This window comes from Amblyomma mixtum, chromosome 2, assembly GCF_055824585.1.
Source record: "Amblyomma mixtum isolate Tamu chromosome 2, ASM5582458v1, whole genome shotgun sequence".
In the NCBI taxonomy this organism is placed as follows: domain Eukaryota; kingdom Metazoa; phylum Arthropoda; class Arachnida; order Ixodida; family Ixodidae; genus Amblyomma; species Amblyomma mixtum.
In genome coordinates, this window is record NC_143013.1 from 194,423,616 (window position 1) to 194,450,098 (window position 26,483).

The 26,483-nt window shown below is 49.1% G+C and overlaps 1 protein-coding gene across 3 annotated transcripts in view; it reads left to right on the plus strand.

Annotated features, from left to right (window-relative positions):
* Nucleotides 1-218: 218 nt before the first annotated feature.
* The window catches only part of LOC149361989 (E3 ubiquitin-protein ligase MARCHF3-like), a 57,346-nt gene continuing 31,081 nt past the window's right edge, over nucleotides 219-26,483 (plus strand). The window contains exons 1-4 of one of the 3 annotated variants that reach the window (XM_089572897.1): nucleotides 219-583; nucleotides 10,484-10,694; nucleotides 10,824-11,169; nucleotides 24,359-24,517. In XM_089572897.1, the coding sequence (XP_089429023.1) occupies nucleotides 10,538-10,694; nucleotides 10,824-11,169; nucleotides 24,359-24,517 (662 nt within the window). In that variant the 5' untranslated portion in view covers nucleotides 219-583; nucleotides 10,484-10,537. Of the gene's footprint in view, nucleotides 584-10,478; nucleotides 10,695-10,823; nucleotides 11,170-24,358; nucleotides 24,518-26,483 lie in introns of all 3 variants that reach the window. The other 2 variants (XM_089572898.1, XM_089572896.1) reach the window with 2 other exon arrangements.

Consider the following 26,483-nt stretch of genomic DNA (forward strand, 5'->3'; position numbering starts at 1 on the left):
TACAGCAGTCGCCTCCGGACCGAAGACCATCTGTGCACATGTAGATGGGCCGAATGAGCGCCTGTCCATATTATGATGCCTGCACGTACAATTAGTGGCATCTGTCTCGGAGTAGTGACCATTGCTGCTGCTGTTGTTGTTGTCTTTGCCACCCAGCTAATTATACGTGTCTTCTTCGAATCCACTGGTGCTTGGGCGGAGTCGGCAGCGCCGCCAGATGCACGTGCGGCGCGCGTAGTTCTTTCGCCGCGTCCCAGCTCGCTGATCGGCAGCCTTGCGACGCTTCGCATCGCCGTAGCCGGAGTCGAGAGCGCCGCCACACCTCTGGCGACGCCTCAAGCTGACGCGGAACGGTGAGCCCTCAGCGTGTGAGGCGCCCACCGGGTCGGCGCCGGCTGCTGGCACGCGGCCCTTCGAACACGAGCCCAGGAGGCGCTGCTGTTGCTGCTGCTCCCTGTGCCTGCTGCTAGCTCTCTGCTGCGCGGTCGTTGCGAGCTGCGGTCCTCCAGCGGATTGAAGCCCCGACCTCCGTCCGCTGTTCTCGTGCCGTGACAACCACCGACCTGCGAGCTGGAGCGCAGTGGTGAATAAGTGCACTTCTCTCTCTATATTTCTCTCGCGGGGTCGCGCCGAGCGCCTCCGCGACCTCCGCGGGCAGCTGGTCGCGTCGCTGCAGGCCGCATTTTCAGCTCGGTGTTTGTGTGTGTGCTGTCTTCACGAGATGCTGTCGTGGTTCGGCTAACGCGTGGGATGGTCTCTTGCTATTAACCTTGCGTCCACCGCGTTGTTTCTGCGAGACGCTTGTCGATGACACTCTGGCGCCATGCGCCCATGCTCCGCGGTCTTGAGGGCGACAGAAGGTCGTTTTATTTCGCGTCTTGACGGGAACCAGGCTGGAATTTTAGTTGCGGAGTGTCGCGGGAAACAAGGGCTGTTGCTCCTCCGTACCGACCTTTTCCCGCATTAGTGCATGATTTTAAAAATTTGAGGGAAAACCCTGCTCTTGGAGACAACTGATCTTTACTGTCTTGTGATTGCCTAAAGCGCCCTTCGGATTCATTTTCAGCGCTTACGTGTACTTGTTACCGCAGCTGAGCCAGTGTATAGTTACTTGCCCGCATGCTACGCGCTTTTTTGACAATATACCAGGAAGCATTAAGGTCTGCAAAGTATTTCTTATGCTTTCTTCAATGCCAAGTGCAGAAAACCCAATAAATTTTTACCTTATGTAACGCAAAGCATTTTCCCCTTCCGCCCCTTCCCACGTTATTCGTGTTCCAAAGCTTTCACCGCTTGCGGCACTGATCCAAGTAAAGACTCCGAACTCAAATACTGACGTTGATCTGACGACCATAAATAGGCCTGCATTGGACTATGCAGGTTAAGTTGCACTGTTCCCGCTCATAATCCAAGAAAGTGATCCCGCTCGGCTACTGAGGAGTACCCGGGCCCGAACCCGACCGCGACGGCCGCGTTTCGATGGAGGCGAAACGCAAAATTACCAAAGACACTTTGGAAATTCTAAAGTGTGCTTGGCGAAAGCCTTGTGGTCAACCCACTGCCGCTTCACCAAACCGCTTGGCGCATGGCGGGCTTCCCGCATGTGCGGTTTTTATCGTCTTTGGCGACTGCGGTCGCTTTTTTGATTGCAGTGTTTTAGAGCGCAGCTCTTTGGTGTCCATTTTGCGGCGTCGCCGTTGCCCGTTCGGCGTTCATTGTGTTCATTGGCGTTGGCGTTGATGTTTTACACTCCAGTCATTTTAAGGAAAGGTAGTGCGCAAACTGGCTGCCTGGGTCAGCGGATGCCTGAATCGCGCTGTTGTGTTGTTGATGCGGCCGTATGAGCCGCTGCCTAGAAACCGTCGCGGTGTACACCCGAACCGCACCGTACAGGAAGGGTGCAAGTGGGAGTGCAAGAAGACAGAGTGGCTGAAGTGAAGAAAATGAAAATTCTATTTGAGGAAAGGAAATTACGCAGTAAGTGTCTCGCATATCTCGGTGGACACCCGTTATGCGTTTGTAGAGGAAGGGAGGAAGTAGGAGTGAAAGTAGGAGTGAAAGAAGAAACAGAAAGAGGTGCCGTAAAGAAGAAAATGAATTTGAGGAAAGGAAATTACGGATGAGATTGCGCCGCTGCGCGGAGGAGGGGCCACAGTTGGCACGATTCCACCTCGCGGATTGACACCGCGAGCATGAGCCATTAAACGCTTTCACCTTAAAAGGCGCCCGTGTGCTGTGAGATGTGTGCACGTTAAAGACCCCCCGGTTGTCGAAATTATTGCGGAGCCCTCCTCTACGGCACCCCTTCCTTTCTTCTCTCCCTCCGTCCTCTACCCCGTCCCTTACAGTGCGGTTCAGGTGTCCGCCGAGATTTGAGGCAAATACTGTGCCATTTCGTTTCATCAAAAACCAATTTTCAATTTTCTACACTATGGCACCTCTTTCTCTCTTTCACTCCCACCTCCCTCCCTTTGCCGCGCAAGTCGGGTGCCCACCGAGATGTGAGGCAATTATTGTGCTATTTCCTTTCCTCAAAAACCAATTTCCAATCCCGCGTACGCTTAGAAAAAGTTCGGTTTGGTTTGTGGGGGTTTGACGTCCCAAAGCCACTAAGGCTATGAAGGACGTCGAAGTGCAGGGCTTCGGAGATTTCTACTACCTCGGGTTCTTTAACGTGCACAGACATCGCGCAGTACACGGCAGGCTTTCAGAAAGTGCCTGCCCTCAACCAGCCTGGTCAAAGATGGATACGAGCAGTGGGCCCAAACGCTTATGACAGCACTCAAGAAAAACGAAACCCAGATACAGACCACGGAGAACTGCCCGGCGGTGGACAACCGTCTACTCTACAACTAGGAAGCCCGCCGCAGCCTCACCAAGCGTTGGAAAAGACAAACATAACAGAACACTCAAGAAGCGCATCCTAGATCTCATTCAAAAAGCAGCTCAGTATGCCTCTCAGCTTGCTGACTCCAGTTGGATAGGCCGCTGTAACACGGCTGTCAGACAGATGTCCGGGAAGAACACTTGGAGGCTTTTCTGCAGCCTTATAGACCCCACGCAGACCCGGGGCGAAACACAGGGTCACTTACAACGAGCACTTCATGATTTCAAGGGCAGCACAACACAACTTGCAGACACACTCAGGGACAAGTATCTCTGCTGCAAACACGACCCTCGCGGTCAGGAGTATCTTTACGCAGGCAAAGATAATCCTGAGTTGGACCAAACAATCCAACGCTGATCTCAAGGCAGCCCGGCTAAAATGAGAAGAGGCAGTGCGAATCCGACCGCTGCGGCCGCCTTTCGATGGAGGCGAAACGCAACAGGCGCCCGTGTGCTGTGCGATGTCAGTGCACGGTAAAGATCCCCAGGTGGTCGAAATTTCAGGAGGCCTGCACTACGGCACCTCTTTCTGTCTTTGTTCTTTCACTCCCATCTTCCTGCCTTCCCATCGGCGCGTTCGGGTGTCTGCCGAGATGCGAGGTAATTACTACGCCATTTCCTTTCCTCAAAAATCAATTTTCACTCTCCATAGGACGTCGGCGTTCATTGTGATCACTCGCGTTGGCGTCGACAATGTTTTAGACTGCGATGATATTAAGGAAAAGAAGTGCGCATAACTGGCTCCTTGGGTCAGCAGACGCCTGAATCGCGCTTATAGGTACGTACGTGGGGTGATGAGAGAGAGATGAGGGCTGCATTTGTTAGCGCTGACAACGTTGTGGCAGACACGCGTCACTGCAGCAATAGGCCGCAGCGTTTTTTGAGTCCAGCTTCCAGGGTGGCAGTGTGGGTGTGCTGCCTGTACAGTTTCCGCAACGCACTCAACGTTACAGACGCCAAGCCGTGTATAGTTGCCCGATACGCCATAGCTTTCGCCCTCTAACCAGGTTAAAGAGTAGTTGAATCGTGCCTAATTTTATTTTGAGTGTATTATTATTCCTCCTTAGGAGAGTTTCAAATTGGGCTAGTTGGTGGTTGTTATTCTCGTGCATTGTTGCGCTTACGAAGGAACTGGGACACAATCAGGGACGACACAGAACAGATCTGTTCTGTGTCGTCCCTGATTGTGTCCCAGTTCCTTCGTAAGCGCAACAATGCACGAGAATTATTCCTCCTGGCGGTGCGGTAACCCCGCTTGAGGTTACCGCACCGCCAACCGAAAGGGTAACAATCTGTGGTTACGAGCACAGGAACTGGGCTTCACACTTGTTACTGACCCTCACACTCCCGCGTAGGAAACAGCGTCTGTTGACACTTCACCTGATCTGACATCCTGCAAAAGCGTGCTTATCGATCAGTGGCTCAACACCAGGGATACCCTCGGCAGCGACCACTATATCCTCGCGACCACACTCAGCATGTCCCCGTTCCGTCGGAAAGGTCGCCCGACCGTAATCCCGGATTGGGAGAAGTTTCGTTCCCTACGTGCTCAGAACACCTCTACCCGGATTAGTAACCGGGACGAGTGGATCTCAAGCTTCCAGGCAGATGTCTCTGCTACTACTAAAGAATTACCTACCACGGCTGATCAATGCAATACAGACAGCCGTCTCCTCCACCTATTGCAGGTCCTCGAAAGCATGCAAAATCGCTGGAAAAAACAGCGCCACAATAGAGCGCTTCGGCGTCGAATAGCTCAGATAGACAGATTGTGGCGCACACTGTCGCACTGACTACCCAGCAATGGGGTAAAGTTTGTGACAACATGCGTGGACAGCTCGGGCTGACCCGCACCTGGCACCTTCTTCGATACCTATTAGACCCAGGTGGTTGCAAAACATGAACGAGACAGCATTTCCCGCATAGTCCATCAACACCCCGGCTCAGACCACGATGAACTTCGTCTCCGCTATCTCAATATTCCTTCTCCGGACCCCCCCCCCCCCCCCCCCTCTACATGTGTGGTGCCAACCCTGCCCTCGAAGCGGAGATTTCGGAGGCTCTTCCCTAACTCTGCCCCGGGACCAGATGGCATTTGAAACAAAACTCTCCGTAATTTAGATGCCGCCGCGGTGGCTCAGTGGTTAAGGTGCTCGGCTGCTGACCCGAAAGACGCGGGTTCGATCCCGGCCGCGGCGGTTGAATTTCTTTGGAGGAGAAATCCTAGAGGCCCGTGTACTGTGCGATGTCAGTGCACGTTAAAGAACCCCAGGTGGTCGAAATTTCCAGAGCCCTCCACTACGGCGTCTCTCATAGCCTTACCCCGTGAACCAAACCGAACCCTAATTTAGATGACCTGTCCATTGAGGCCCTCACTACCTTTATGAATGATTGCTGGAGAGAGGGTGCAATCCCCGCAGCATGGAAACATGCACGCGTGACTTTCATACCGAATCCAGGTAAACGATTGTCTCTCGAACACCTCCGCCCCTTCTTCCTCACTTCCTCTGCTGGGAAACTGATGGAGCACGTCATTCTCAGCCGTTTCAATGATTACGTTGAAGATAACCATCTCCTACCTCGCACCATGTTTGGCTTCCGCTCAAATCTCTCTACACAAGACATTATGCTCCAGCTCTCACGAGAGATACTGTGCCCCTCTACCAGAGCGGGCACGAAGGCCATTCTAGGGCTTTATTTAACTAAAGCATTTCACAACGTCTCGCACGGAGCTATTCTCGCTGACCTCTCCCTACTAAATCCTGGTCACCGTACCTACGAGTATATATGCACTTTACTGTCTCGTCGTACAGCTGAACATAGCTTTGGCTCTCTCCTCTCAGACCCTATAACCCGCGGTAGCAATGGCACCCCCCAGGGATCCGTTTTCTCCCCATTTCTTTTCAATGTCGCCTTGCTCACGCTACCTTCTAAATTAGATGCTATACCCCGGCTATCCCATACCTTATACGCAGACGACATTACCCTCTGGGTTTCAACAGGCAACGATGCTGAGGTTCAATCCGCGCTTCAACAAGCGGTCGATATCACTGAGCGCCATGTAGCCGGAGCCGACCTTTCGTGGTCCCCTCAGAAATCCGAGCTGCTGCTCATCCGAGGTCAACCGGCCTCCACGGCCATCCTCCCATCTGCATTACTGCTAGTGGTCAGCCCATACGCGAAGTATCCACCATTAGGGTATTGGGGCTCCTCATCCAGAACAATCGGAAAAACACCGACACTCTAGCTAAACTTACAGTCTCGGTATCGCAGACCATTCGTCTAGTTCGTCGCATTCCTAATAAACATAGAGGCATGCGAGAGGCTGACCTCCGACGTCTTGTTCAGGCATTTGTTATCAGTCGCCTCACATATACCCTCCCTTACCTCTATATTAGCTGCCAGGAGCGGGACCGCGTTGTTTGCCTTGTTAGACAGGTATACAAGGCGGCTCTTCATCTCCCCCACCGGACCCCCACGTATAAACTACTGGTATTAAGGGTGTACAACACTGTGACGGAGCTCTCGGAAGCTCATCTCACTTTTCAGTACGAGCGTCTCACCCACACCTCCACCGGACGTCAAATACTCGACAAGCTTGGAATACGCTTCGAAACGACCGTCGCCGACAAGGCCCCGGGTAGCGCCGGTGCTCCTCCTTGTAGTAATCGGTGATTTGTTTGAATGTAAGGGCCAGATTGTCTGATTGGGAGTACCCCTTGTAAGGGTCTGGATCGCGCTGACGAGCGCCTCCTCATCAAAATTCTTACTAACACTGTGCTGTGCCCGGCGGTGCTTAAACATTTCAATACATCCTTTGATGGCACGTGCCAGTTCTGTGGGGAGGTGGCTGACACCTTCCACATGGTTTGGGCGTGTCAATCAAACCCATCTATCCCCCCCAACCCCAACCCCACCAGAGAGGACTGGGAGGCGGCCCTGCTCGGCTGTCAAGACCTAAAGAGCCAAAAGGCTTTGGTTCAACGGACGCGGGCGGCGTTGCTTGCCAATGGGGCACCGGAATAGGGGCTCCACCCAGTATTGTAAGGGGAAAGGGCCAATAGGGTCCTACCCCAATCACCTTTCTGTAAAAAACTTAATTTTCCATAAATGTTTTTCACCACCACCACCGACAAGGCCCAGCTTCCGCACCATATCCACAGTAATCCTATCGTTACCCCTCTTCCTAAAACATGCACCCAGAGTATCATGTCGCTGGCCGCAAGGACAGGGCTAAGTCTCTGCACAAAATGTATTTAACCGATCGGACAGCGGTCTATGTCGACGCTGCCGAATACCCCGACCGCGAAGCTTTTTCGCTCATGGTTGTACACTATTGTGGACGGCCGCTGGTTGCGTGCTACATTCCCGTCAGATCGCCTGAAGAGGCCGAGGAGGCAGCTATAGCCTTGGCGATGGTCTCCACCTCAGCAAAAACCATTTTCAGCGACTCTAAATCCGCGATTCGTAATTTCGCCAAAGGCTGGGTCTCCCCTGCCACTCTCTCTCTCCTCCACTCCACCAACCTCCAACTCCGCCCGATCCAATTGATCTGGGTCCCTGCGCACTCATCCCATCCAGGGAACGAGGCGGCCCACATTTATGCCCTAGGATTCGTCGACCGGAATGTGGTGTCGCACATCCTGCGGACGGCGAGATCGTATGGTTACATTTCATGACATAACCATACACTACCGCTTAGGTAGACTTCTATATTACCCCGTACATAGTTCTTTCCCTAAACCCAAAGAGGTTGCGTGGAGGCAACTCCAAACGAACACTACATTCCCCAACCCCGCGATATATGCCCGCATATACCCTGGGGTCTACTCCTCTTCCTGTCAACTATGTGGCCAACACGCCACTCTATCCCACATACTCTGGGCTTTCCCTCGGGACTCCCCTCCTCGAGGTTTGCAGCTGTCGAATCCAGACCAGTGGGAGGCCGCATTGCTCAGTTCCGACTCGGACACACAGATAAGGGTTGTGACAAGATTCCTAGAAGTCGCCGAACGCCATGAGCTCATGGCCGCTTGATGGGAATATAACCCCACACCGTCAGCTACATTTGTCGGCGTAAATAAAGTTTGTCCTCCTCCTCCTCGTGGCGCTGTTTAGAGATTCACTGAGAAGTGAAAAAGTTACTGCGCCCTTTCCTTTCCTTACAAACAATTCAATTTTTGCCGCTCGCCTTTGTTTTATTCAAAATATATTCCGTTTCTATGTTTTGCATTACGATTATACAGAATTCACGGCGCTTCAACAATTCCAAAGAAAAAATTGGCTGTGGCTTAGCTAAGGCTAAGCCTGGATATCTCGAAGCGAAAAGCTCTCGCTGCTTTTCAGCCAACTCCCAAGCTACCACTTCTGGATCGGTGTTTCTGCGCCGTCCGACTGTTGCTTCTTCTCCTTCCATGGCGAGTGTCTGCGCCTGTTCTATGGGCAAGCGCGCCTTATATACCCCTCCTTTGAAATGCACACTGCGCACGGCTGCGGCGAAAGTGTGAGTGAGAGCCGCTCGTACTGGACAGTGAAGCAACCCTCACTGCCCAATACGAGCGGCTCTCACTCACACACGCTGGCCGAGCGGTACTGCAGCAAGTTGGGATCTCCCCGCCGAGAGCGGCCCCTAGTTAGCTGAACTTACCCCGGAATATCGCCAAAATCTCCGCATCCCTCCCATTCCCAAACGGATGCACCCGGAACACCATGCCGAGAGACGGGCCGACCGTGCACGTCAATTCGAGAAACGCTTTAGCGGACGTCCGGACGTCACGTATACGGACGCCTCTTACCGTCCCTCGAAGCCAGCGACGGTGGCGGTAGCTCTCGCCCCTGACCGCAGCTGGTACACAGCCTGCAGCATTCGCAATGCAGAAACAGTCACTGCAGCAGAGGAGGTTGCCATTGCGCTAGCGCTAGCTCACCCTGATACCAAAGTCGTCATCAGTGATTCTCAACAGGCTGGCCGTATCTCTTGCCAGGCGTTACACATTCTCCTTTCTACTGCACCCTCTTCCAACTCTCGCTTACTTCTTTGGGCTCCAGTTCACGAGTCGCTCAGCGGTAACGCACAGGCGCACACTCTCGCCCGAGATCTTCCCTGCTTCCTCTGACACTAATATCTCGGGCGCTTTTCTACTCACCACTTACACGGACGTACTTCAGCACTATCGGCTCGAAAGATGTCTCTATCCTTCCGCACACCGTGATCTAACAAGATGCGAGGCCGTCCAATGGCGCAAACTACAAACTGGCAGTTTTCCAAACCCCCTCTTGTACAGCAGGATCTTTCCGCAACACATAGACCCCATGTGCAACAACTGCTCAACTCCAGCCTCTCTCATACGCATGGTGTGGACTTGTACACATTAAAACACAAACAACTCAAACACCCCATAGACGTGGGAGTCTCTCCTGCGTACTTCCGAGCCGGCAGACCAACGCCGGCTTATCCAGCGTGCGGTTGAGGCCGCGACATCCCAAGGGATCCCCGCCGACCTCCTCTAAGCCAGCGAAATCGGTCCTTGGACTGGTCCCCTGTTTTTGGGAGTCATAAAAGAGATCACCACCACCGGCGAAAGGTCAAACGGTGGCGAGGAGAAGCGGCGGCGGCGAAAGTTCAGGCGACGAAGTCAGCGGCGGCGGCGGCGGCCACCTGCGCTGTGCGTGACGTCGCTCGGTTTCGCGCATGCGCAGAAGTGGCAAATCTGGCCTCCGGCTCACGCAAAGCACGGTGTTGACATGCCTAGTGAAGCTTTTCGTTCCAAAACTCTGCAGAGAAATGACTGGGGACGTGTGAAAATGCGAAAGCGCAACGTGCTGAGTCATGCTGAGTTGCAGAATAGCAATGAGTCTTGACTATGACTACGAGACATGACTACGCATACCTTTGTAGAAATGCTATGTACTTTGCATTACGTTACTTGTGAAGTGCTGAGTCACGATACGTTGACGAATGACTGAGTCATGACTGACTACGAGTCATGAATTTAAGAGGTGATAGCACATCCCCTTTCATAATTCATGACTGTACAGTCAGGCCGGAATGAAACGCGAACAGAGAATGTCAAGAAAACAAAATATTTTACCTGCCTACTTTCAGCTGAAGTGTACAACTAGCCTGATTCATGTGTCAGGGTAAAGGGCCTACTGAAATGCATGATCGAAAATAGGTTGTAAAGGAATATCTCGCTGCAAAGCAGAAATGTATGACATATGCGTGTTCGCGTTTCATTCCGGCCTGACTGTACATGTTCGCTTTCTTTTATTGTGACATAATACACCGGCGTATTTCATCATCCGAATTTCATGCCATACACGGCGGCGGACGGCGTTTGTGCTAATGGACATATAATGCTTTCGTACTAAAACTAGGAAGCCGCTGTCAACGATGGTACTGCATTTAATAGATTAGGCGGCGGCTAACGAGTCCGGAGAGCTTGAAGAACAGAACAAAAGCTCTAGTCGCTGATATGAAATTGTTCCCCGCGTCTGATGACGTCACATAATAATAATAAAGCCCATACAGGGTCAAGAGGCACGTTTTGAGGCGAGGTTTAACACCTAAGCGGTAGCCCCGCCTTGTGCAGGGCAGCGGGCCGCAACCGGCGAGGAAGCATGGGCGCCTGAAGGTGCCGCCGCCACCTCGATGGTATCCGAGCAGCCAGAAGTGACCCCGCCACCGGAGAACCTGTCTGAGCACAGTGTAGACTCCAAAGTGCAGTCGTGCAGCAATGGCGACATCTGTCGCATCTGCTTCTGCGGGGTCAGCACCGAGTCCCTGCTGGCGCCATGCAAGTGCAAAGGTGAGTGTTGCTCCACCGCTGCTGCGTTTATGATGCGGCACACCTTTGGCCCGAATAAGCGTTTTGGTGTGCATGACCATCCCTTCGCCTGGACCCGCCGGTCTTTCAGCTGGAGCGCTTCTCTCGCAGGCTCACTGGCCAAGGTCCACAAGACCTGCCTGGAGACGTGGCTGGGCAACCAGGCCATTGACCAGTGCGAGATCTGCAAGTACCACTACATGACGGCACGCCGGCCCAAGGGCTTCCACGAGTGGCTCATGAACTCGAGCACACGCGAGGACAAGCAGAATCTGGTGGGCGACATGGTCGCCCTGCTTCTCCTCACGCCCCTGGTGGTCTTCTCCCTTTGGCTCTGCACGGAGGGAGCCATCCAGTTCAGCCACGAGGGCTTCCCCACGTGGGAGAGCGCAGGGCTCGTCTTCATCACCATCGTGCTCTTCGTCGTGTTCTGCGTCTGGGTGACCCTGCTGTACAGGTATGTGCAAACCATGTGCATGCCTCTCTCTCCTCGTGGAGCTCCGTGGACCAGTCCTTTGAGTCCCGCGCCTCAAGAGACAAGGTGTGAGGTCGCATTCACACCTGCGAGTCACGGACGCCGTGCGAACGCTTTCGTTCGATTGGTTATGGGCAGGGATTCGTAATTATGCTGCGCGAAAAAACAAGGACAAAGCGAGCAAGAAGATACGACACAGTCGTAGACTATCAACTAAATTTTTATTGCGGAAAATGCCAGCCAGCTTGCCCAGCTTTCCGTCCTTATTATGGTCACGGACTGCAGAACTCTTTTTTTTTTTGCAGAGGGGGGGAGGGGGGGAGGGTGGCGCTTCCCACTCTGGAGAAGTGCTGAGGAGGCGACGACCCCCCTGTTCTGGACTATTACGAAAGCAGAGAGGGACTGCAACGAATGGGCCAAAACCAGTCGTCCTACGCCCGCGACTCGCAGATTTGAAAGGTGCACTAAACAAGATTCCGTGCTGGTCTTCTTACCGCGGTAAATCGACCTGCACGTTCCGAGCATTCTTATAAACTGCGAATTATTGTCCTGTGCGGCCGATATCCTTAATAAATCCAATTAAACTTCCCCGCTCTCGCCTTTTTAAGTCATCCAATGCGTCGAGTGCCTTTCAGCCAGCCGGTTGGCTGGTTGCCTCTCTGCCATCGGCGGAGGGATACGTAGTGATCGGCGAAAGCAAGGAGTCCCCTCGTATTTTTATTTCCCCTGGCCCAATTTTTGGCTATTTAGGATGGAGCTGAAACACTTTATTCACGAAACCCAAAAGACACAAAATAAAGTTAGAGCGAGCCCGCCACGCGACTGGCTGAAAGGAACTGCACCGGTTGGCTCACTCCTACTGTTTTCGACGGTGATCTAAAAAAAAGAAAGGCGGGAGCCGGGACGTTTAATTCGATCTAATAAGAAAATCGGCCGCACATGACATTATTTCGGAGGTTCTAAGAATGCTCGAAGCGTGCAAATCGAGTTCCTACGGTGGAATGACGAGCTCAGATTCCTCTTTAGTGCCCCTTGAGTGCGCCTGAACTACAGCATGCCTCCAGAGGGCGCTGTGGAGCAAGCAGTAAAGCGGCTCAAAGCCGTGAGAAAAACTGGGAAATATGGTAATCGTGGTTTGTGGACGCAGAGGGATTGACCGTGAGTGCGAGAAAATTATTTGCTATGTTATTTTGCGTTACTCGGCAAGATATTTTGCAGCCACAACAGTATGACCTACAATTGCATGATTCGCGCCAGGCGTATCGTTTCGCTTGTGGGCACATGGACGCAAAATGCCGTACCCAATGCGGACACTCCATGAACCACCAAGCGGGAAGACGCTCTATAGGGCGCTTCAAGTGAAAGTTACTGCACTTTCACTTTACTCATGACGTCATGCTAACGTACTGAGTTCGAATCGGCACAGATTATTTGCTACTGTGCAAGCGCCCATGGTATACCAGGAGTGGTCGCGACTCTCATCCTCCTCATAACACATCCTTGTGTATTTTATTGGTTTGCTGTATATTAAAGGTATTGTAGTACATTTATCATACTCTCAAGCCTGTGCGGCCGTCACAAGAGAGGGCGACTACAGGTAAACACATAACGAAAGTGAATAATTGATTGCAGGAGATTGGAAGGATCGGGGATAAAGGCTAATTTGACAGGAAGGGGGTTGGTTACGGTCCCGACTTATCTAAGGCAAGGAGGAATTGAATGTACGAAATATTAATTTATTTAGTGACTGTTTTATGCCGTATATCCTAAAGCAATGTTCATCATCGGCGTCATCATCCTAACTACGCCCACTGCAGGGCAAAGGGATCTCCCGTTTCTCTCCAATTAACCCAGACCCTTGCCAGCTGCGGCCACCGTACCCCCGCAAACCTCTTATCCTCATATCTGCCCACCTAACTTTCTGCATTCCCCTGCTACGCTTTGCTTACGTTGGAATCCGGTCTGTTACCCTTAAGGACCATCGGTTATCTTGCCTTCGCATTACACGCCCGGTCCAAGCCCATTTCTTCCTCTTTATTTCGACTAGGGTGTCAGTAACCCATGTTTGATCCCTGACCCACTTTGCCCACTTCCGATCGCATAACGTTACACCTATAATTTTACTTTCCATATCTCGCTGCGTTGTCCTTAACTTAAACTGAATAATTTTCGTTAGCCTCCACGTTTCTGCCCCATAGGTGAGTACCGGTAAGATGTAGCTGTTGCATACTCTTCTCCAAGTGCCATTCATGATATCAGAGAACCTGCCATATGCGCTCCACCCCATTCTTATTCTAGTTATTTCTCTCACGATCCAGATCAGTGGCCACTACCTGCCTTAAGTATACATATTCCCTTACGACTTCCAGCACCTCGCTACCAACTGCGAACTGCTGATCTCTTGCTAAACTGTTGAATATTACTTTGGTTTTCTGCATGTTAATTGTTAGCCTCACCGTTCTGCTCTACCTGTATAATTCATTGATCATGCTTTGCAGTTCATGTCCTGAGTGACTTAGCAAAGCAATGCCATCAGCGAATAGCAGAGCACTTAGGAATTCTCCATTAACTCTTATCATGGTTGAAATTCTTATCCCCATCTGTTCCCAATCCAGGCCTCGGAACACCTCCTGTAAACAGGCAATTAATAGCATTGGCGAGATCATGTTCGTTTGCCTGACACCTTTCCTATTGGAATTTTATTGCTGACCTTATTAATGACTACGGTAGCTGTGCAGTCGTTATAGACATCTCGCACTATTTTCACATAAGACTCTCCTACACCTTAATTCCGCAGTGCTTACATGAGTGCATAGGCTGCAGCAGGACTTTAGTTTGAGCTAGTTTGTGAACCGACATCGTAAAGGGAATACAATGACGCAAGAAAACGAGGTCCAAAACACGCAAAGTACAGAACAAGCGCGAACCACCAACTGATTTTATTGTCTCCAAAGAACCGCTTATAACCACAAGATAGGCACAAACATATGAAAATAGATAGGCACATTCAAGCCGCCGCAGTGGCTCAGCGGTTATGGTGCTCGGCTGCTGACCCAAAAGACGCGGGTTCGATCCCGGCCGCGGCGGCTAGAATTTCTTTGGACGAGAAATTCTAGAGGCCCGTGTACTGTGCGATGTCAGTGCTCGTTAACGAACCCCAGGTGGTCGAAATTTTCGGAGCCCTCCACTACGGCGTCTCTCATAGCCTGAGTCGCTTTGGGACGTTAAACCACATAAACCAAACCAAACCAACCAAAAAAACATTCACAAAACAGAATGCGTCGGAGAAGAGAAGCAGATAAAGGAACTGGCATAGAACCGCGCAGAAAGGCAATTTCTTCGTCTGTTAAGGAAACAGACGGCTTACTCACGCTCACAGAACCCCTCTACTTAATGAGGTATGCCTTAAGTATTTCTCTTTTCAGCTTATCTTTTGACCGAGCTGTGAACCTGGTTTTATTGCAAGCTGGATAACATTTGCAACTGATTGTGCTGTGTGTCGCCATCTGGCTACCATATCCGGCCTTCACCTGTGTTCCGTGCTGTCCCGTTCTATTAAGGCGGAAGCCTTTAATGCCTCATCATTGTAAGCAAGACTTGTCGACAGAAATCTCACGCTTTTCAATTGGTCGAAGCGGTCGTGACGTCACAGTGCGCGAATTTCAAACGGGGTAAATTGTACCTTGGCAAGTAACCATGCAACCAATTAATGGATCGTATAGTGATGCTCCAAGTAAGTGGGAATGAGTTTAGTGAATTGCTTAATCACCCAACTGACCTAATTAACCTTTTTAATCAGGCCAGACAAATAAATAAAACCAAGTAGAAAATTGGTCGTGTTCGGGAATCGAACCCCGGTCTCCGGAGTGCGAGACGAGCATGCTACCCACTCCGCCACGCGAGCTGGATGGTTTGCAATGAACAAAGGCGCGTCTAGTGAATACCGTGTCTTCATTCACTCCAATTTTCCTCCCTTCCCGTTACGGCGAGGTTCAGGTGTCCACCGCGGTATGCGAGACAGATACATTTCCTTTCCTCAAAAACCAATTTACCGATGAGCAAGGCGTATTGACGGGTGTCCACCGAGATATGCGAGACAGTTACTGCGTAAATTCCTTTCCTCAAATACAAATTTTCTGCATTACGGCCCCTCTTTCTTCTTTCACTCCCACTTCCTTCCTTCCTCTACGGTGCGGTTCAGGTGTCCACCAAGATGGCAGAGAATTACTGCTCGCCTTCCTTTCCTCAAAAAGCGTTGCGTTCAAAGGGCAAGGCATCGCGCCGAACAGGTGGTGGCGTTCCGTGGACTGCCTGGCAGCGCTACAACACGCTGTCGCGTTCCACTCCTAAAGGCGAACGAAGCTTAAGCGCAATTAATTACCAATTAATTAGTATTTAGCCATTAATCAGTAATTAACTATTCATTAGTGATCTGACATTATTCAGTAATTAGTCATTACTTATGTGTGACGTCACCAGTGCCACAGAGGCAGTCAAAGTGGCGCGGAAAACGCTTTCGCCTCTACGCACTTTAGACAGTCAAAGTGCCCCCTCAATTTTTTTATTGAAGCACTGCCCAGTCTGTCTGATGTATTCCTGGCGACAGCTCAGAGGGATGACATAGATAACATCGGCGGTGCACTCTGTGGACATAGTTTCGTGCCTCTTGCGACATTCTTTTTGACTTTTATCCTTATTAAAGTTGCAAATCTGCAATAAGTTACAGGGTGCAGACTACATTGACCTCATAGCGTTTGGTCACCTTCTCGATATTATGTAATAGACAATAGATATAGAATTATCACGACTGGCCTCTTCTCTTTGTTCTTGTCAGATTATTTTTCGAAGCAGCTTTGAGCTTTTTCAAAAATGTGCCACACACATTCGTGGCTAAATGAACCGGGTAACCCGCTCTTTGAACTCTTTTTCATGTGCGCTTCAAAACTGTGCACTATGCATGCTTCCAAGTGTTACTCAGGGCTGCAGTTAGAGAGGCACAAATTATTCAACGCTTGACAAGCTTAGAATGCGCACTGTCATCCGGAAGCAGCTCTTTGGGCGTACGGGGATTGTAAATCCAGCAAATATCGCCATTCTCTTTGAACACCAGTCTTAAATCTAGGAACTGGAGGCTACTTTTGCTAGGCCCTTCCCAGGTGAAACGCAGCCCGGTGGATGCGCGGGTGAGAATGGTGATTATGTGATGAACACTGCCGCTTGGTTTTGAAGCTAGGTGATCCCTGAGCACAATTAGATAGTCGCCCACGTAACGAATTACCGTTATAGTGTTAGAGGACAGATGAAGCCGATTATTGATACGTTTGTCAACATACGACAAAAAAAATCTCGCAAAATACGGGCTAAGCACGATCCAACGCAGAGACCTGCATGTTGAACATAAAATTAGCGGTCATACAGAATAGTAGTCGAAGAAAGGTAAAATTCAAGAAGCGTTAAAAATCGTCGCAAATAATGCCTGTCTGGTCGTGAAACAACAATTCACCTTTACTGGCGATCTTTTCCCTGACAGCCCTGAATATTTCATCATGCGGGATTGAATAGTAGAGATCAGTTACATCTAGTGAAAGTGCCGACGCAGCTCCAGGGAGCCCTCGTCTTAGTTCTTGCATCACTTCGTCTGAACTGCGTGCTAGGAAGAGGTCATAAGCGGTAGGCCCTTTAGGTGACGTTGGAGAAAACGTCCGACACATAACTGCCAGGTTCCTTTCTTAGACACGATGGTGCGCGGTGGCCAATCGGGCTTGTGGGTTTTCCCCGTGAAGAACACCTCCGAAAAGTCTCGCTATGAATCGCTGACAAGCTCCTTGAGTTACTAAGTCCATTTCGTCAGTAACTTCAGGGCTAACTACTTCTGCCTCGCAGGGTTGACATTCAAAGCGACGAAGTTCTTTACCGTAGCTATGTCGGAATTTTCAACAAATGTAACTGATCTGTACTATCCAATCCCGCATGGAGGAGTATTCAGGGATGCCAGAGAAAAGATCGCCAGTAAAGGTGAATTGTTGTTTCAAGACCTGACAGGCATTAGTTGCGACGATTTTTAACACTTGTTGAAATTTACCTTTCTTCGACTGCCATTTTGTATGACCACTGCATATATGTTCAGCATGCAAGTACCTGCGTTGCATCGTCCTTAGCCCCTAATTTGAAAGACATTTTTTTGTCGGATGTTGACAAACGTTTTAATGATCGGCTTTATCGGACATCTATCGCGATATGGGTAATTCGTTACGTAGGCGACCATCTAATTGCGCTCACGGATCACCTAGCTTCAAAACCAAGCGGCATTGTTCATGACATAATCACCCTTTTCACCAGCGCATCCGCCGGGCTGTTTTTCACCTGGGAAGGGCCTAGCAAAGATAGCCTCCAGTTCCTAGATTGAAGACTGGTATTCGAAGAGAATGGCCATATTTGCTGGATTTACAATCCCCTTACGCCCAAAGAGCTGCTTCCGTACGACAGTGCACATTCTAAGCTTGTCAAGCGTTGAATAATTTGTGACTTTCTAACTGCAGCCCTGAGTAACACTTGGAACCATGAATAGTGCACATGAAAAAGAGTTCAAAGAGCGGGTTACCCGGTTCATTTAGCCACGAATGTTTGTGGCACATTTTTGAAAAAGCTCAAAGCTGCTTCGAAAAATAATCTGACAAGAACAAAGAGAAGAGGCCAGTCGTGATAATTCTATATCTATTGTCTATTACATAATATCGAGAAGGTGACCAACCGCTATGAGGTCAATGTAGTCTGCACCCTGTAACTTATTGCAGATTTGCAACTTTAATAAGGATAAAAGTCAAAAAGAATGTCGCAAGAGGCACGAAACTATGTTCACAGAGTGCACCGCCTATGTTATCTATGCCATCCCTCTGAGCTGTGGCCTGGAATATATCGGACGGAATGGGCAGTGCTTCAACGATAGGGCGAGACAGCACAGAACACAGGTAAGGGCTGGATATGGTAGCCACATGGCGACACACTGCAGAAGTTGCAACTGTTATCCTGCTTTCAATAAAAACAGGTTCATCGCTCGGTCAAAAGATAAGCTGGAAAGAGAAATAGTGAAGGCATGCCTTATTAAGCAGTCGGGCTCCGCTTGCGTTAGTAAGACGTCCGTTTCCTTAGCAGACGAAGAACCCCGCCTTTCTGCGGGGTTCTATGCCAGTTTTTTTATCTGCTTCTGTTGGCCCAGCTTTCTGTTTTGGCATATCTTCATGCCTATCTTGTGATTACAAGCGGTTCTTCGTTGACAATAAAATTAGTTGGTAGTTGGCGCTTGTCCTGTATTTTGTATGTTCTGGTCTTCGTTTTCTTGCTTCATTGTATTACTTTTACGATGACTGCATAGACTTCCTTTGAGTCAAATGATCTCTCGTAATAAATGAAGGCTATATATTGGGGTTGGTAGCATTCTGCGCATTTCTCTATTACCTGACTGATTGTGTGAATATGGTCTATTGTCGAATATTCCTTACGAAAGTCTGCCTGATTATTTGGTTGATTGATTGAAGTCGAAGGTTGTACTGGCTATTAGCGATTACCTTGGTAAATACTTTGTAGACAACGGACAGTAAGCTGATCGATATGTAATTTTCCAAGTTCTTTACGTCTCCTTTCTTTTGAATTAAGATAATATGTTAGCGTTCTTCCAAGCTTCTGGTACACTCGAGGTAATAAGGCATGGCGTATGCAGGGTGGTTACTTTTCCTAGCACAATCTCCCCTCCGTCCTTCAATAGAGCTGCTGTTACCTGATCCTCGCCAGCTGCTTAGCCCCTTTGCACTGATGCTAAGACTTTCGTTCCTTCCTCTTTCGTTACTGGCGGGATGCCGCATTGCTGTACGCTACTGCCTCTCTCATTAACGCTCGGATTACATTGGCTACCGTACAGATTTGTGTAACATCGCTAACTGCTGGTCCTGAAAGGTAACGAAGTGGATTTCAAGGGAAGGCAGACGTATCAGGGGGCGGCTGAAAGTTATGTGGGCGGATGAGATAAGGAAGTTTGCGGGGATACGGTGGCTGCGACTGGCAAGGGACAGGGTTAATTAGAGAGACATGGGAGAGGCCTTTGCCCTGTAGTGATCGTAGTCAGGCTGATGATGATGATGTTAAGGTGGGTTTATTCTCAGCAAGCACGTTGATGGTAGGGGAGGTGAGAAGGACAGCTTTAGCTCAGCCAGTATTATCGCTGTCTCGCCCGCAGTGATGGTGATGCATTACGGGCGAATACCCATTTTTGCACAGCAAGAATTGCGCGTGGGTACTTCAGTGAATGAACACCTCTTATGGATGTGTGCACTAACTGGAGCCATATTTTATTTTTGCCTTCCTTGTTAGTTAAAAATAAAACGGGGCGAGTGCATGGCATATGGGACAGATATTTCAAGGCTGATGAAAATAATTAAAAGTGCGCGCAATGCAGCGAGCTAGGGAAAAGAAAATGGTAGGCGTAAGGTTAAGAGACCTGGAGATACAAACGCGAGTTAATGATATCCTACATCTGAGAAATGGGCGTGGACAGTGGGTGTGATGCGAAGGGAAGTTAACTTATGGTCGCTTAGGGTAATGGAGTAGATTCCAAGAGATCGTAAACGTAGCAGATGGCAGCAGGGCGACAGAAGGGTGGATGAAATGAGCTATTTGCGCAAATAGGGTGGGAGGTAGCCGGCACAGGACAGAGTTAATTGGAGGGATATGGGAGAGGCCTTTGTCTGGCCGTGGCTCTAACTTAGCTGATGGTGATTATTAGAGTGACATATAATGGTTGCTGCGTAGAGCCGTCTACGGTCAGCTTTTTCATGCGATTCCCGCCACGTGTTCCCCCCAGCTGGCGTAAGATAACTGATTTGATTCCACGTGCGCAGTATACCTTGCATGAAATGTTCTGCCGTTTTTCATGCGCGTTGTGGAGCTCCACTTCGGCTAAATGCCATCCACTCTTCTGCCGAGGCCCTTTCCTGGTTCGTGGTGTTACGAACTGCACTTGCATCTTACTCAAGGCTTCTCTTGTGGTGCGGTCGGTCCTAGGCGTCCTTTGCCACAAGGCATATAAGACAGCCGACTCTGAACACTGTGACGCACACGAGCCTTGAACGAATTGTTTCAAAGAGTTGGTGCGAGTACTGTGCGTCCGCGAAAGTCATTAGTTGCGGCTATTGGAATGGAGGTCCGATTTTCTTAATTTAGCAAGTAAGCAATCAGTGAACGATTGAATGAACGGTAATTTTATACTTGTGAAAAGAAGATAAATACAGACGGATACCTTCTAATGTGTAGGCTGAAGGGCGTCTGCGGCCCAGTAAAATTGCACATTGAAAGAGCGGTACACAGGGTGCGGGTGATGAACACGCCTCTTAAAATGGCCATAAAATAGTTTTAATGATCATATTCCAATGCTACAAATCTGCCGAGGCAGTCGTTCTGAGTATTTATTCGAATCAAATTTAAAATATCTGCGTGGACCCTATAATCTAAAAATAATTAAAAAAAATGCTGCTCGTAAGCTAGCAAGGCGACACCTCACCACGCGTTCTTAGCCGCTGCTGCGCCTCTGACATGAAGTAAATGTCAAGGGGGACGGAGCACGGAGTACAGTTTTGACACCGATTTTTATAAAGGGGGAGAGGACGTGCATCTTTTTTAGTCGCCGATGTCTTCGATGTAATGAAGCTAGCTTTAAAGTGTTTGCGGTGCTGTGACTAGTGATGAGACACCAACGATCGTGCGCTTTTCCTAACCTCGGTAAATATCGTTTCATCGTCCCTTCAAGACAGAAACAGCGAGAAATACATAACTTGCGTGACAACGTAAGTACAGCACAAAAAAAAAATAGCGCATCTGCTAAGGTATTCTAAGAACAGAAATTGAGCTGTGAGTTATAAGGAAAGCTTAACATCGTACATTTATTTCTTCGCCCCTGTTGTGCATTTAGGATCGTTGCTCATCGCAATATGGTGCCACACTCCTTACTTGAGAGGCCAAATTCAGCCACGGCCTCTTCGCTTGCACTAAGCGCTCAGTCATCGATGACGTCTGTAACCGGACTGTACTTTGCTTTAGCAGACTCAGACCATCTCTATACTTTTGCACACACCGCTTTTTCACTTCTTACCTTCATAACCTCAATGAATTCTGGATAAATCCCTGCGTTAGCTCCGTACATACCGTGCCCATTGGGCATACGTCACCGGTGACTCATAGATATTGCGCGCTATTTTATTGCTACGAATAAACATCCCGACCTGTTACGCTGCCAGTTATGTAGTCCAAGAAGCAAACTTTCAGGTTTCGAGTAATTTGTAACTCCGCTACCAAACGGTGAATTTTGGTGTTGCATTGAGGAGCGTGGTGCGCAACTTATTGTAGTGAGCATGAAAACTACCCGATATCCGGACCTGCTTGCATACCACCTCGGTTTCGCCATTTTTTTGGCCATCATGATATATTTTTAAATGCTCGTAGTAACAGTGAGCCTTAGAACGATAAGCCGTAAACATCAACTGCTGTCCACTGGGAAGCATTGTTTTCTACCTGCTACCACTGTACAAATTTTTTTTGCCACCTAAGATGTAACAGGGATGTTCACAGTTGTATGGACGCTGTTTGCTGTCTGTCTACATAACGCGGTCACGATTTTGGTCCTGCCATGTCTACAAATACAGCCGTTCTGCCCGAAAAAAAAAAAAAAAACGCGTCTTGCAGGGTGCTGTGCAGTGAATCCAATGGTCCCCGTGCGGTGATGTTACGAGATGTAACGATGTTATCAGGCTCTTTTTCTCTTAAGGGGCGGTGAGATTTCAGTTCACACGAGTAGCTATGTCTGGATGCTAATCAGGGAAAACAGCCTTGAAATAAATCTGATCACCAATTAAAAAGTCCGCAAGTGGAAGAGGCGCGTCGCCCAGTACAGTGCTCATTTCCAATAACGTCATAGAACTACTACGACTGCATCTCTATTGGGGTAATGCCAGCTTGATTTCAGGTCTTTCCCTTGTCAGATTAATGCACACAAGACACTTCAGTGCTTTTCTGTGCTTGCTGGATATGTGCAAGCGTCTTTTATTGACACGTGAGCCTTGCTTAGTGAAGGCTTTCTTTTGTAGCTGGAAACATTATCTGTGTGCAAGTGTATTTTTATACATTGTCTTTAGTCCCGTTATTTTAGAAAGTTCTGTGTACAAGGTAAATGAGTCAATTTTTGTCTTTCATGGCATTCGTATTTTTTTTCTGTTTTGCTGACATCCTGACTAGATTTTTATATTTTACAGTTTTTCTTGAGGATTGCCATTCCGCATTGACCCTTTTATATCCATTATTCAGAAGAACATTGATGTTCGCATTGACTATTATATCCATCATTCAGAAGGACATTGATGTTAATGGATGTGCTTGTGACTTTCAGCATTTTCCAATCAAAATATTTGGTGGAAAATACATTTTGTAACACCAGAAAATAGCTGCTTTCTATGAGGCAGCAAACATTTTTTTTTCTAGCGCGAGGTATTTATCTGTCAAAGCATTGAAACTTTCAGGTAGTTTATGTAATAAAACAATTAACTCTTTGTATATTCAAAAATTTCCGGAATATTTTTTGTGTTAGGAGCGTAACGTCATAAATAGCTACCATAAATTTTAGAAAAGTTAGTATTACAGAACTAGAATTTCACATTAATGCCTAATATTTCTACTTGAAATACATGCTATCAAACAGTAAATTTGTATCGCTTCATTTTGAGGTGCGTCATGCTGATACAACGAACAAAGTCCTTCGGTCAAGAATGAATAAAAAGAACCAACCAAAAATGCCCGTTTTTCCCATAGCACGTAAAGAGAATTTGAACAAGTTCTTTACTTCTTTTATGCGTCCGCTTTTAGGCTGCGTCATTTACATCTCATAATTTCATAACCGCTTTTAGGCTGCTTCACTTCCATGTAATTTCATAGACTTGCGTAGACCATTTGTCTTAAGTTTGGCGCTCTGTGGCTACATGTAGCTCTTGCTCCAAAGAAATCCAACGTCATCACTCTGACCGGGAGTCGCACTGCCTTGAGTGGCGGGGATTGCACTACTAGCGCCGGCGGCAATATTACGTCACATTGGCGGAATGGAGGAGCTTAATAACCTAAATTCGCACTCTGAGTGCTTCGCACCGCGTACAACTGGCCGAATGTTTTGGCTGTCGCGTTCACGATGGCGTAATGTGAGGGCATCACTTGACTCAGTGTGCGAAAACCCCGCCGTCGTCAGAAACCCGTGGTCGAAGCGCGGCATGCAGATGACGTCATCACCCTTCCTCGGTCAATAGGCCGCCGGCATCACCGCCGCCACGTACCTCAAAGCGCGACTGAGGTGTCCACTGATGCAGTTAACCAGTTGCACTTCTCTCCCGTTTACGCATCATAAGAATTGCTTAGGTTCCCCCATAATTTCTGGCCGAAGAATTGCTTAGATGCCCCCATAATTCTTAGCCGTTGTTGAATCCCTACCTCTGCCCCGTCCCTAGCCAGCCTCTGTCGTTTCAGTAAAATGCTAGAAGAGATGGGCACATACGCTCCTTGCTGCTTAGTAGTGCATGCGCGTGAAAAAAAAAACTAACAAACTTGTTTTCCATCCTCAACTCCTCTTCTATTCCCCTAAGAAATGGTGGACAACTTATATTCTAGAATGTATATTTATTAATTTGATAGTTCCTGACTTTAGGACAAATTTACATTCGCATGGACTTGAGATGAATAGGCTACTACTGGGCACTCAGTGTGCGCGATAGGAGTGGTAAAGCCGTTCTTCCGCATATTTCTTTCCCTACTGGTTTTGATAGGTCAGTGGTTGAGGGATTCTAATTTGCCAAAGAAACACTATCGGCTACGAAACGTGCCATTTCGGAGGGCTGTGGAAGGATTTATGGTGTTTTGTAACGAGGACGAATTTTTCAATACCTGCACTGATATGTGGCCATCCCTGCCTCTAAAACTTTCGCGCTCTTGGAGGTCCATCTTCATCGTTCACACGCACCGTCGCGGTAGTGAAGGGGCAGGGAAGCAATTCGGTGCTCGTCAGCTGTGAGCGGCCTTGTGTGTGCTGGGTGAGGACGGCAAGGACGACGGGAAGGTCTCTTTTTCCAAGGACGGTGTTTTGGACCCGCAGGTACCACTACACCATCTGGAAGCAGTGGCGGTCGCACAACTTCCACGTCAACCTGCTGGTGAAGACCAACGCGTCCATGGGTGATGACCTGCCGTCCACAGCACACCACGTGGGCGAGCCCGAGGCGTCGCCCAACGGAGACGTCGACGAGGGACTCAGGTACGCGCCAGTAGTGGACAGTGCAACATACGCCGCCTCACGGGAGAATAATCCTGTTAATAGAGCTCAGCTCGTAGTGACCAGACACCTCGACGTGCATGCAATACGCCTCGCGAGGTGGCGCGACAATCCAACACTCACCACAACGGCGGCATCAGTCCGACCTGCCGTCCACATCAGTGGTTTGAGCATAAGGATACATGAGTGCTGCTACGGGCTAACTGGTTCATGCAGTTCAGAACCGCATGCGAGTATCCGCCTGGCTTGCAGGCGTGGGGTAAGATTGCAACGACTGCCGTTATACATATCGGGTTTCCAGTGGGCACAAGCTTTCCAATTGTTGGGCATCTGTGGTTTAAAATGCTTGCAAAAAGACGTCTTTGGTCTCGACTCCTGCACACTAGGTACTAGACACATGGCACTCTTTGGCCAACCTCTCGTTGCGCCGCTAAAATGAAACACTGCGTACTTATGAGTAAAAACTTGTCAGTCCGTGCTTCGAGGTGTGCGTAGATGCTGCTGAGGCCAAGGATTCTTCTTGTGGGTATTTTATTTGCCTGGTGGGAGACCTTTGAAATCGTGACGCCACAGAAAATCCCAGGATGCACTACATGCACCCCTGGTTTACTCTACACGCGAAGATAAAAACAGTAGGTGTCTTTTTTCGGCCTGGCCTCGATCGTACTTGTGGAGTGTACTGTATACGGGCCCCTTTGATTTATGGTAGAAGCTGATTTTACTCGATTCTTGCACCCGGAACAAATTTCTTAAGAACAAGGTTAAACGAGATTTTGAGAAAGCGCAGGGACGTCAGAAGCTCCCAGAAAACAGGGTCTGCTTTTTAGTAGTAATCTACGGCACTTAAGGCGCTTGTTAAGTCGTAAGAGGAGGTTCGGCAGTATCGTAAATGGCCTAGCGCATGGCTCAAAATAAGACCTTGAGGCCTGACAACTCCTGACACAGAATGCACGTTTTCCATTGCACATAGCTGAAGACGTCGCACAGAAATGGATGGATTGTGAATATTACAAAGGGATATTTTCGGTCGACTGGTTACCTTAAACATTGAGCAGAGAAAAAAGGGAAAAGAGGGGCTCATTAAAGGGACACTGAGGAGAAATTGAAGTTGGCTTGTATCGACAGAATACCAGGTCCTGATTACAAAAACGGCACTCATACTGACAACAAAGCTCTTGTAATGTAGAAAAGAGCAAGAACCAAAATACAGGTATCGCCGCCACAGGCCAAACTCGCAAGTACAAGCGTGATGAGGTCATAGGACAAAACAGTGTTGCTAGAACGAATGGTTCTAGCAACACCAGGAACCGAGAAGCCATGAATCACTGAGGCGCAGCCAATGCATGCGCAAATCTCCTTGACGTCGCCAGATGGCGCCACGTGCCCGGCAGCTACGCGTGCTCCTGAAGCATCGGGACAAATCAGCGCCTGTTTTCCGGCGGTAGGCGGGCTCCCGGTATTCCGCTAGCGGTAACAAGGTGCACGATATGCTAAAGGTGTCTATTTGCGAGTACTTCGTTGACGACTTCGAGAACGAGATCCGTCGTAACGCTGGCAAAACGCCAGTGCAAACGTAATCGAAGCGACTGTAGCGACGGCCGCAATAGCCGATAGATGCCTTCAACGTGCGGCCGGCGGTAGCTTTCTTTTCGGCTGCTGCTAGGCCGCACTGCTGGCTGCCAGAAATCACGGAGTCCGCGCTACGTCATGCGCACGTCATGTTTCACGTCTCTTAGTCCTGTGTCGTCATAGGAGAATCCCAAGTTTGAATCAGAGAGGCGGGAAAAACTTTTTCAACTTCGAATCCAAATTTCTTAGAAATAAATGCATCTTTCGCTGCCGGCCAAGTGGCAACAAAGCCATGACATGCCGAACTATCGGATTTTACTATAAAAAATATTAATAGTGCTCTCCTCAGTGTCCCTTTAAGACATACTTGACGGAAGCG